At 44.1% G+C, this 12,306-nt stretch overlaps 1 protein-coding gene across 11 annotated transcripts in view; it reads right to left on the reverse strand.

The window, feature by feature from the left end:
• The window catches only part of tenm1 (teneurin transmembrane protein 1), a 365,598-nt gene that overhangs the window by 129,308 nt on the left and 223,984 nt on the right, over positions 1-12,306 (reverse strand). For 8 of the 11 annotated variants that reach the window (XM_062963658.1, XM_062963657.1, XM_062963654.1 and 5 more), the window contains one exon: positions 3,815-3,967. In XM_062963658.1, coding sequence (XP_062819728.1) covers positions 3,815-3,967 — 153 coding nt within the window. The remainder of the gene's footprint in view (positions 1-3,814; positions 3,968-12,306) is intronic. The other 3 variants (XM_062963661.1, XM_062963659.1, XM_062963655.1) reach the window with 1 other exon arrangement.

Genomic DNA, 12,306 nt, shown 5'->3' on the forward strand with positions numbered 1-12,306 from the left:
TGATATTATTCAGCCATGACATGATGCTCTTAGGGAAATAGTGCCTTCTTGGCAGAACTGTCCATCACCCACCCTATTATGGTAAATGTTCCTACTCTATAATTGTCAAGTGAGATGCATAAAGGTTATCGATGGGGTGGTTTGTATAATGGGGGAAAGGGTACGGATGAGAAATGTGTGGTCCTCCAGGTCTTATGGGATTACAACTCCCAGCATGCTTCCCCATTGGCTATGAAGACTAAGGCTGATGGGAAGTGCATTCTATCATATCCCCCATCTTTCTTCAATATAATCTCAAATATGAAATTGATGGGATGTTTGATATTTTATAACCTGGTCCTGCAGTTATGGGAATCAAGCTGGACTCCTTCTCAGAACTGTCCCCACATTTGAACATTCAGATGTGTTATGGAAGAATTATTTGAAATGTATTTTTAATTTTTGCAGATAGCTCAATTTTTCTGTTCAGAAAACCCACTTTCTGCTCAGAATACAAAGCGCCTTTCCCCCCACAAAAACCCATTTGGGTTGCTGTGAGTTTTCCAGGTTGTATGGCCATGTTCCAGAAGCATTCTCTCCTGATGTTCATTCACCTACAGTGCAGCTCTAGTTTCTGATACAGAACATATGCCATCCAGTAGTCGCCATCTGCTCACCCACAGAAATCCATATTTAATAATCTAGAGCTGATGTGATCTATCCAATGCAATTTTCTGAATCAGCACACCAAATAACCCCAGGAACAGGCCTAAAAACGAAGACACAAGTAGCCACTTGGAAGGGCTCTGCTCAGGGGGAGGGAGGAGGAGGAGAAGCAGCAGTCAGGAGGCTTGTTGTCACACATTTTGTAGGTAGTTGGCCTCTCCCTTCCCGACATCCTCATTGCCTCAGCACTATAAGAGGGTTTTGTGAGACCAGTCACTCTAGTTGCTATGGTGAAATGGACCATATTTAAGCCCTTGCGGACCACTGGTTGGAAACCTCTCTTTTAGAGGATGAAAAGTGCTTTCAAAATCCCCAAACATGACCCTTCTGCTGTACTGATTTGGCAGGGGCACTCCTGATGGATTCGTTGTTATTCCAGCTGGTTTTGAAATGTCCTGGTTCCTCTCTCTTCTCACTTTCCCATTTTGTCCTCAGCTTAATTTATAGCTGAAAACCTTGAATTCAAGTGGAAAAAGTAGTTCGCCCTCAATTAACTCATCTGGAGAGAGAGAAGGAAGTGAAGTCTGATCCTTCCCAGTGGGTCCAGGCAAAAGCAAACTGCTGCAGCCTTTTCCAGCTGGACTGATCTTCCTCATTAATAATGTTTACCTTCCTGAACACAGCTTGGCCACATATGTCCTGCTTTCTATCTGCGAAATGCTGGAGAGTATTGTATTGGTATTACATTTAGCTTTCCTCCTACAACTACTTTATATGGTTTGAAAAAACCCAGCTTTGAACTAGATGGGAAAAAACAGCAAAATAAAAAGTGACTTCCTGTTATCTCAGGGTCATATTTTTGGCCAGTTTTCAGCAGCATTTGAGAAAAGTTTCTCTTTGTCTGACTTTAGCTACTGTGTGTTGATCTACGATGGCTGTCCATGGCCTCATTTACACTGCAAACTTATATGGTCAGTGTAGACTCATGCAACTGCATTATATGAGTCTACACTGAACATATAATGCAGTTTGAAACTGCATTATACAGCAGTGAAGATGGGGCTCATGTTTCTCCAATCCTTTCTCAGCCCTGATGGAGACTGAACCAGAACCTTTTGCATGCAAGGCATGTTTTCTGGCATCGAGCTACAGACTTTCCAAGCTTGCAGAAGATTAGACCTCATGTCTGATATTTCAAGGAGTTAGCATGCCTTGCCGATAAATGATTGCTGCAAAGGGCCTCCTTCTTTCAAGTGACAGGCCTTCCGAAACAGCAATGTTTATTATTCTCTTGACATTCTCCCCTTCACTTCGAATGCATCCTGCGCTGAGATTTTAGGAAAATATTTTATACCCCCTTCCCTCATTCCGCTTCCACATTTTAACATGTATTTCTATTACAAATGCATTCTGCTGCTTTTTCTGTATGTCATTCTGGAGCATCCTGACAGCCGAGACAGGCTCCCTAATCACGGATCTCTTAGGGCTTCAAGAAATTGAAAATTCAAGCAATGAAGCACCAATTATCCTCCCAGGGAAGCGTCCCTGTGCCGATCATCCCTGATTCCTGAACCAATCAATCTCATTATGCTTCTCTGGTAAATTCCAGCCATCGATAGGACGTCTGGATTTTTCTTTTCTTTTTTTAATCCTAGTGCAACCTATTAAAATACGAGTGTCTCCATATGGCACAGTGCCCTGAAATGCCCTCTTAAAGCAGCCGACCCCAAATGGGATCGCTGCTATTGCAATGTTTCATCAACACAATCTGATTTCTTCCAGGATGGGGAACCACCCCAAAATGCAAAAAAAATAAAAATAAAATAAAAATCTCTCCATTCTCTTCCCAAGAGTTTGAACAGGCCAAATTTTGCTGGTTTATTCAACTAAGTATATATAAGCCAGTCCATGGCAACCCATGGGTGCCTTTGAAAAAAGTGATCAAAGCAGCCATCAACTTCTGGGCAGATAAGAGGGAAACATTTCACTGAAAGTCTAGGACAATTATATTTAACTTCAAAAGGGGGGAATGGCTCAAAATGAAGGGATTAGAGAAGTTAAAAGGGACACGGAGCAGAGTCAAATCTCTTTGGAAAGTTTGGAGCTCATTTCAATCCAGCAATGCATACGCTCAGATAAAGTGTCTAAGGCAGGCCTTTAAAGGCAGCATTAAAACAGTGTCCTCAAAAGATGACTACTCCAAACTTGGGTTCCCAAAGACATCTAGCAATGGGATGTCAATGGAGGCAAGAAGGTCTGCATGAAGAAGGCAGATAGGTGCCTCCAGTTTCCATAAATGAATCTCAATTCCCCTCAATTGTTTCTGTCATGACATCAGCACGTTCCCCGCCCATGGAATGATCATCCACCTATCCATGGGCCATATCAAAATCCATAATTTTGGCCTCCAAAGCTGCCCTCGACACAAGGTAGATTTATATGCAAGTATATATGGCAAAATTCCCTTTTCCCCATTTAGTGCCCCTTTTCCACAAAAGAAGAATGAACAAAAGTGTGAAGTCTTGGCTCTCCCTTTTCCTCTCCTTTACTTTTGTTCCCCTGCTTATAGGTTTTCCCAATAGTGTAGATACCTCCCTTTGTATTAGTTTTGGGTGGAGCATTAAAAAACCCCTAGATGCCAGCCTTAGTTAGTCTATTCCATTTGCCTATACAGAGCTCTCTTGCTAGACTCTTTCCCTTTCTGCAGCATTGTCTGGCAATCCTATAGGCCTAAGCAATCCAAAACAGGCATCCTTAGCACCTGCATTCAGCCAGTATTCATATACTACCAGTCCCAGAGACAACAAAAGCTTTTGACCAGCTTACGCTTCACAAGGAAGAAAATTGAGACAGTTTATGAGCATCAGGTTGTAAACCATCACTTTGCATCAGAAGCAAAAGACTTTCAAGAACTCCAGAGAGATGACTGCAACCAGCAAAATCTTCATTCGTAATGTATCGTAATATAATAGTCCCGGGTGGAGTTAACCCTTTATTCATCTTGTTTTCAGTAAACTCATTTTGGTTATCTTTTCACCTTGACTAAAGTGCCTCTGTATGTTAAGGGTCTTGATTTTAACAGAAAATATACAGATAGCCTCCAAGTAAAGCCAGACACTATAGTTTTCCCCAAAGGCTCGGGCATGCCATCATAAAAAGGGAGAGATACCTTTCTTTTCTGTTTTATCGGAAACCTTCCCTCCAATCGGCGAGTAGGTTGTGTCCAGGGCCTCTGTGCCCTTGTTTCCCTTGCTGAGTCCATTTTCATAAAGCTGCCCTTCAACAGGCTGAAGCTGCCATGTTAAGCCAAACAAATGTACTGCTGTTAAAAAGAGAGGGAGAGCAAGAGAGGGAGAATGGGAGGGAATGAAAGAGAGAGAGAAAAGAACAGCAATTAATTTATGGCCAGCTTTATTACATGAAGAAAGGAGGCAGTAAGGCACCTTTTGCAGGAGTCAATTATTGCATGCCTGTGTTTGGAATAAATTGCAATTCTATGCATGCTAATTTCACCTTAAAACCAAATGTTTAATTAGTTTCCACATTTCCGTTTGGAGATCAGCCAATACTGGATGATGAATTTCCCCAACAATTACCTAAAATGCTTGCAATTCAATGGACACAGTGGCTTTATAAGGGAGAACCTGCCTGCAAAAGTTGTGTCGCTGTTATGTGGCCGTATTATGGCTTATTAACTCAGCCATGTATCTTTAAAGTCTTATACGTACAAGCTGGAGAATATAGGGTGGCATGACCTCTGTAACCACAGAATCCATACCCACAGTTGCACTTACCCATGCCCTTAGAGAAATTGGTTTCTCTAGGACAGTTCTTCTCAACCTTGCGAATGCTGCGACCCCTTAATACAACTCCTCATGTTGTTGTGACCATAACATTATTTCCGTTGCTACTTCATAACTGTAATTTTGCTACTGTTACAAATCGTAATGTAAATCTCTTATATGCAGGATGTATTTCCATTCACTGGACCAATTTGGCACAAATACCCGATATGCCCAAATTTGAATACTGGTGCAGTTTCACATAACCACATGAACATATTTCCACAGTTACAGGGGTTTTACTGTATATTTTAAGTAGAGTAAATGCAAGGTTGCTTAACCTTTCTTATTCTAGTGATACAGCAGTAAATTCTGAGTTTAGACATTCATCATGACTGTCTTCATGGTCACATTGCCAAAAAAGCAGGCATCCATATCTATCCATATCAATGAATCAGTTCTGAGCCGTTGTCACGCTCATCTGCACAGAAAATTATATTTGATGCAACATGCAGCTTTCTTTGCAGCTTGTGTGTATTTGTAAAATTTTGTTTTCCTCTCAGAAAGTATATGAATTTTTCACATAAACATCCTCCAGTACACAAAATCTTGTGATGGTTGTCCATTTTCTTGACAGAGACCTTCATATGTTGACAGACGCTCCTCGTTGTGGAAGATGAGAAAACGCACATGTATTCTTTAAATATAATGGGCTGTTTATAGGAAACAAGCAGATGGCATCACGAGAACAGGGATGAAACCAGACTTAAGGGAAGAGTCAGGCATCAACCTGTTTCCAAAAGCTGTTGAGCTATAAATCCTAGCCCTGGTTTAAGTAGAAGAAACTGTCTGTGGACCCTTGGCCTGTATTAACTGATTGAAAATTCATAGAATCATAGAATCATAGAATCATAGAATAGTAGAGTTGGAAGAGACCTCAAGGGCCATCTAGTCCAACCCCCCGCTAAGAAGCAGGAAATCGCATTCAAAGCACCCCCGACAGATGGCCATCCAGCCTCTGCTTAAAAGCCTCCAAAGAAGGAGCCTCCACCACGGCCCGGGGGAGAGAGTTCCACTGCCGAACAGCCCTCACAGTGAGGAAGTTCTTCCTGATGTTCAGGTGGAATCTCCTTTCCTGTAGTTTGAAGCCATTGTTCCGTGTCCTAGTCTGCAGGGCAGCAGAAAATAAGCTTGCTCCCTCCTCCCTATGACTTCCCCTCACATATTTGTACATGGCTATCATGTCTCCTCTCAGCCTTCTCTTCTGCAGGCTAAACATGCCCAGCTCTTTAAGCCTCTCCTCATAGGGCTTGTTCTCCAGACCCTTAATCATTTTAGTTGCCCTCCTCTGGACGCTTTCCAGCTTGTCAGCATCTCCCTTCATCTGCGGTGCCCAAAACTGGACACAGTATTCCAGGTGTGGTCTGACCAAGGCAGAATAGAGGGGGAGCATGACTTCCCTGGATCTAGACGTTATTCCCCTATTGATGCAGGCCAAAATCCCATTGGCTTTTTTAGCTGCCGCATCACATTGTAGGCTCATGTTTAACTTGTTGTCCACGAGGACTCCAAGATCTTTTTCGCACACACTGCTGTCAAGCCAGGCGTCCCCCATTCTGTATCTTTGATTTCCATTTTTTCTGCCGAAGTGAAGTATCTTGCATTTGTCCCTGTTGAACTTCATTTTGTTAGTTTCGGCCCATCTCTCTAGTCTGTCAAGATCGTTTTGAATTCTGCTCCTGTCTTCTGGAGTGTTAGCTATCCCTCCGAGTTTGGTGTCATCTGCAAACTTGATGATCGTGCCTTCTAACCCTTCGTCTAAGTCGTTAATAAAGATGTTGAACAGAACCGGGCCCAGGACGGAGCCCTGCGGCACTCCACTTGTCACTTCTTTCCATGATGAAGACGACGCATTGGTGAGCACCCTTTGGGTTCGTTCGCTTAGCCAATTACAGATCCACCTAACCGTAGTTTTGTCTAGCCCACATTTTACTAGTTTGTTTGCCAGAAGGTCGTGGGGGACTTTGTCGAAGGCCTTACTGAAATCTAGATATGCTACATCCACGGCATTCCCTGTATCGACCCAACTCGTAACTCTATCGAAAAAAGAGATCAGATTAGTCTGGCATGACTTGTTTTTGGTAAATCCGTGTTGACTATTAGCAATGACCGCATTTGTTTCTAAGTGTTTGCAGACCACTTCCTTAATGATCTTTTCCAGAATCTTGCCTGGTATTGATGTGAGGCTGACCGGACGGTAATTGTTTGGGTCGTTCTTTTTTCCCTTCTTGAAGATAGGGACCACATTCGCCCTCCTCCAATCTGCTGGGACTTCTCCTGTTCTCCAAGAACTCTCGAAGATGATTGCCAGTGGTTCTGAAATAACTTCCGCTAGTTCCTTCAATACTCTTGGATGTAGCTGATCTGGCCCTGGGGACTTGAATTCGTTTAGAGTGGCCAGGTGTTCCTGGACAACTTGTTTCCCTATTTGGGGTTGGATTTCCCCCAATCCTTCGTCCATTCCATGTTGCTGAGGTTGAAGATGGCTTTCTTTTTGTGAGAAGACCGAGGCAAAGAAGGCATTAAGCAGTTCTGCCTTTTCCCTATCCCCTGTCACCATCACCCCATCTACTCCTTGCAGTGGCCCTGTCGCCTCCTTTTTCTTCCTTTTTCTACCAACATAAGCAAAAAAACCTTTTTTGTTGTTTTTTATGTCCCTGGCAAGCCTGAGCTCATTTTGCGCTTTAGCCTTGCGAACCTTTTCCCTACAGGAGTTGGCTATACGTTTGAATTCTTCTTTGGTGATTTCTCCCCTTTTCCACTTCTTGTGCATGTCACTTTTGAGCTTTAGCTCAGTTAGAAGTTCTTTGGACATCCATTCTGGCTTCTTTGCACTTGTCTTATTTTTCTTCTTTGTTGGCACTGTTTGCATTTGCGCCTTGAGTATTTCACTTTTGAAAAACTCCCATCCATCCTTAACTCCCTTGTTTTTTAATATCGGCGTCCATGGAATGCCGCTCAGTAATTCCTTCATTTTTTGGAAGTCAGCTCTCTTAAAGTCCAGAATGCGTGTTTGACTTGTCTTAGTTTCAGCATTCCTTTGTATTGCAAACTGCAGGAGCACATGGTCACTTGCCCCTAAGGATCCAACCACTTCAACTGTATTGATCAGGTCTTCCACATTTGTTAAGATTAGATCAAGAGTTGCTGATCCCCTTGTTGCCTCTTCTACCTTCTGGACCATAAAATTATCTGCAAGGCAAGTGAGGAATTTGTTGGACTTTGTACTCTTGGCTGAGTTTGTTTTCCAGCAGATATCGGGATAATTGAAATCGCCCATGACTACTATATCTCTTCTTTGTGCCTGTTTGGTCAGCTGTTGACAGAAGGCTTCATCAAGTCCTTCATCCTGACTCGGAGGTCTGTAGTAGACACCCACGACAAGATCTTTTTGAGTCCCGGTTCCCTTGATTCTTATCCAGATGCTTTCAAGCTGGTTTCCCGGATTACAGTCTTGCATTTCTTCTGCAACGTAACTGTTTTTGACATATAAAGCTACTCCCCCTCCTCTCCCCTTTGTTCTATTTCTGTGAAAGAGGTTATAGCCCTCAATGGTTAAATTCCAGTGATGGGAGTCATCCCACCAGGTTTCAGTGATGCCTATGACATCGTATGTGTGGTGCTGTGCTAGGAGTTGGAGTTCGTCTTGCTTATTTCCCATGCTCTGAGCATTAGTGTAAAGACATGTAAGCCCCTGTGACCTCCCCTCGAACTGTTTATTTGGGATTATTGTGCTCTCTGTACTTGGTCCTTGCTGTGTTTGTGCAGCCCTCCGTTTAGCCTTACGGCGGTTCCCTGTGGTCGTGGGTAATATAGTGTTCGCCAGGCTGTTGTTCCCCTCCCCCAGTGGATTTAGTTTAAAGTGCGCCTGATGAGGTTTGTGAGTCTGTGTGCAAAAAGATGTTTTCCTACTTGTGTGAGATGCACCCCATCACTTGCCAGTAGTCCATCCTCTTGGAAGAGTAGACCATGGTCAAGGAAGCCAAAATGCTCCTCTTGACACCATTTTCTGAGCCAGTTATTGACCTGTACTATTTTTCCGGCCCTTGTAGAGCCATGTCCTACAACGGGGAGGAGGGATGAAAAGATCACATGTACATTATACAGTTTTAGCTTTGTTCCCAGAGCTCGAAAATCATTTGTGATCTTTTGAAAAGTATGCCTAGCGGTGTCATTGGTACCTACATGAATCAACATAAGGTGGGGAGGGTGATGGGGCTTTAGGAGCCTGCTGATCCTCTGAGTGATATGGTGTATTTTTGCCCCCGGGAGGCAGCATGTTTCTCGAGCCATCCCATCCGGTCTGGAAATGATGGCTTCCGTTCCTCTAAGGAGGGAGTCACCTACTACCAAGACCTGTTTCCTTTGAGGATTGACAGGGTCCCTTTTGTGCAAGACAGTGTGTATGTCCCCTGAAGAGTGTTCCTGTTGAAGTGAATCATGTAGGTGTAAAGTGTTGTCCTCCTCCTCAACATCCCCAGTGCATTCATCAATGACAATCCATTGAGATACATCCGAGAGCCCATTACTCTCCCAAGGATGTTCCTGTTGCTCCTGGTCTATGATTGGGGATGGAGCATTTGCATGATTACATAAGTGTGACTGTGGTGATGCACTGTCCCTGTCAGGGCTATCCCCTGCGCATTGATCCAGGATGGTCCACTGAGTGGTATCTAAGAAACTGTGGTCCTCCACAAGATGTGTTTCCTGATTGTATGTTAATGATGTAAGAATTTCAAATCTGTTGTGTAAATGCAGCTGAGCAGAGGAGTTCTGTGGAGGCTGCCCGGTCCTGCGTCTCCTTCTATGGGTGACCTCCTTCCAAGCCTGAGGGTTGTCTACCTTTGAGTTGATCTCCCCATGGTCTTGGTGGTGTTGGTGTGATGCAGGCTGCTGATCTACAGCAGCGTGTTGTGCAGTGTCCAAGAAGAGCTCGAGTGGCTGAATGTCCTTAAGGGTCTTAATACGGTGCTCGAGCTGTTGGATCCTCTGCTCCATCAGAGTCATCTGTTTGCATTTGGAGCAGATGTAGTTATCTAGTTTTTGTGTGAAAAAGCGGAACATGCCACAGCTGGTGCATGTGATGGGAATGTTTTGCTTTTGTTGCATCTCTTGGTGAGCGTGGTGGCCAAGTGGGATCTTTGTACAGTTAAGTAATATGCACGCACTTTATGTGCAGACTGCAACAAACCACGTCTTTGTGTATTTGTTTATGTTGCTTTGTTTCCTGTATCTACTGCAAAGGATAGTTAGTAAAGGTGCCTTTTTCGTGCGCGCCGTCAGGCGCGCGCGACACTGGCAAATAAAGCTTTCCCAGAAACTCAATTAACAGGGGACAATGCCTGCTGTCAATCAACTTAAGTACCTGGCTCTCTTTCAACACAACAGTCACACAACAGTTAGACTTTGACCACAGGAGCCAAGCCCAAACTCAGTTTAAAATCTTAGCCAAATCTTAGCCAAATCCTACCTGAAGCCAGGGAGCAAAAATGTCCTCCTGCTTCCTCTGCTTCTGCGAGAACCAACTGCCCTTCTGGGATCAGGCTCTGGCAGAAACTCACACTGGCAAATAAAGCTTTCCCAGAAACTCAATTAACAGGGGACAATGCCTGCTGTCAATCAACTTAAGTACCTGGCTCTCTTTCAACACAACAGTCACACAACAGTTAGACTTTGACCACAGGAGCCAAGCCCAAACTCAGTTTAAAATCTTAGCCAAATCTTAGCCAAATCCTACCTGAAGCCAGGGAGCAAAAATGTCCTCCTGCTTCCTCTGCTTCTGCGAGAACCAACTGCCCTTCTGGGATCAGGCTCTGGCAGAAACTCACACTGGCAAATAAAGCTTTCCCAGAAACTCAATTAACAGGGGACAATGCCTGCTGTCAATCAACTTAAGTACCTGGCTCTCTTTCAACACAACAGTCACACAACAGTTAGACTTTGACCACAGGAGCCAAGCCCAAACTCAGTTTAAAATCTTAGCCAAATCTTAGCCAAATCCTACCTGAAGCCAGGGAGCAAAAATGTCCTCCTGCTTCCTCTGCTTCTGCGAGAACCAACTGCCCTTCTGGGATCAGGCTCTGGCAGAAACTCACACTGGCAAATAAAGCTTTCCCAGAAACTCAATTAACAGGGGACAATGCCTGCTGTCAATCAACTTAAGTACCTGGCTCTCTTTCAACACAACAGTCACACAACAGTTAGACTTTGACCACAGGAGCCAAGCCCAAACTCAGTTTAAAATCTTAGCCAAATCTTAGCCAAATCCTACCTGAAGCCAGGGAGCAAAAATGTCCTCCTGCTTCCTCTGCTTCTGCGAGAACCAACTGCCCTTCTGGGATCAGGCTCTGGCAGAAACTCACACTGGCAAATAAAGCTTTCCCAGAAACTCAATTAACAGGGGACAATGCCTGCTGTCAATCAACTTAAGTACCTGGCTCTCTTTCAACACAACAGTCACACAACAGTTAGACTTTGACCACAGGAGCCAAGCCCAAACTCAGTTTAAAATCTTAGCCAAATCTTAGCCAAATCCTACCTGAAGCCAGGGAGCAAAAATGTCCTCCTGCTTCCTCTGCTTCTGCGAGAACCAACTGCCCTTCTGGGATCAGGCTCTGGCAGAAACTCACACTGGCAAATAAAGCTTTCCCAGAAACTCAATTAACAGGGGACAATGCCTGCTGTCAATCAACTTAAGTACCTGGCTCTCTTTCAACACAACAGTCACACAACAGTTAGACTTTGACCACAGGAGCCAAGCCCAAACTCAGTTTAAAATCTTAGCCAAATCTTAGCCAAATCCTACCTGAAGCCAGGGAGCAAAAATGTCCTCCTGCTTCCTCTGCTTCTGCGAGAACCAACTGCCCTTCTGGGATCAGGCTCTGGCAGAAACTCACACTGGCAAATAAAGCTTTCCCAGAAACTCAATTAACAGGGGACAATGCCTGCTGTCAATCAACTTAAGTACCTGGCTCTCTTTCAACACAACAGTCACACAACAGTTAGACTTTGACCACAGGAGCCAAGCCCAAACTCAGTTTAAAATCTTAGCCAAATCTTAGCCAAATCCTACCTGAAGCCAGGGAGCAAAAATGTCCTCCTGCTTCCTCTGCTTCTGCGAGAACCAACTGCCCTTCTGGGATCAGGCTCTGGCAGAAACTCACACTGGCAAATAAAGCTTTCCCAGAAACTCAATTAACAGGGGACAATGCCTGCTGTCAATCAACTTAAGTACCTGGCTCTCTTTCAACACAACAGTCACACAACAGTTAGACTTTGACCACAGGAGCCAAGCCCAAACTCAGTTTAAAATCTTAGCCAAATCTTAGCCAAATCCTACCTGAAGCCAGGGAGCAAAAATGTCCTCCTGCTTCCTCTGCTTCTGCGAGAACCAACTGCCCTTCTGGGATCAGGCTCTGGCAGAAACTCACACTGGCAAATAAAGCTTTCCCAGAAACTCAATTAACAGGGGACAATGCCTGCTGTCAATCAACTTAAGTACCTGGCTCTCTTTCAACACAACAGTCACACAACAGTTAGACTTTGACCACAGGAGCCAAGCCCAAACTCAGTTTAAAATCTTAGCCAAATCTTAGCCAAATCCTACCTGAAGCCAGGGAGCAAAAATGTCCTCCTGCTTCCTCTGCTTCTGCGAGAACCAACTGAATTAGGGCAGAAAATTCAGAATTAGGGCAGAAACTGCCAACGTTTGTTAAATGGCTGCAGATAAGGCATGGCTCTGTATTTGCTTCCATTTGCAAGAGATGTTTAATTCAAAGTTTTCCTGCAGATATTCAATTTAGATTTACTCAGAATACAT

This window comes from Anolis carolinensis, unplaced genomic scaffold (genome assembly GCF_035594765.1).
Source record: "Anolis carolinensis isolate JA03-04 unplaced genomic scaffold, rAnoCar3.1.pri scaffold_12, whole genome shotgun sequence".
Classification (NCBI taxonomy): domain Eukaryota; kingdom Metazoa; phylum Chordata; class Lepidosauria; order Squamata; family Dactyloidae; genus Anolis; species Anolis carolinensis.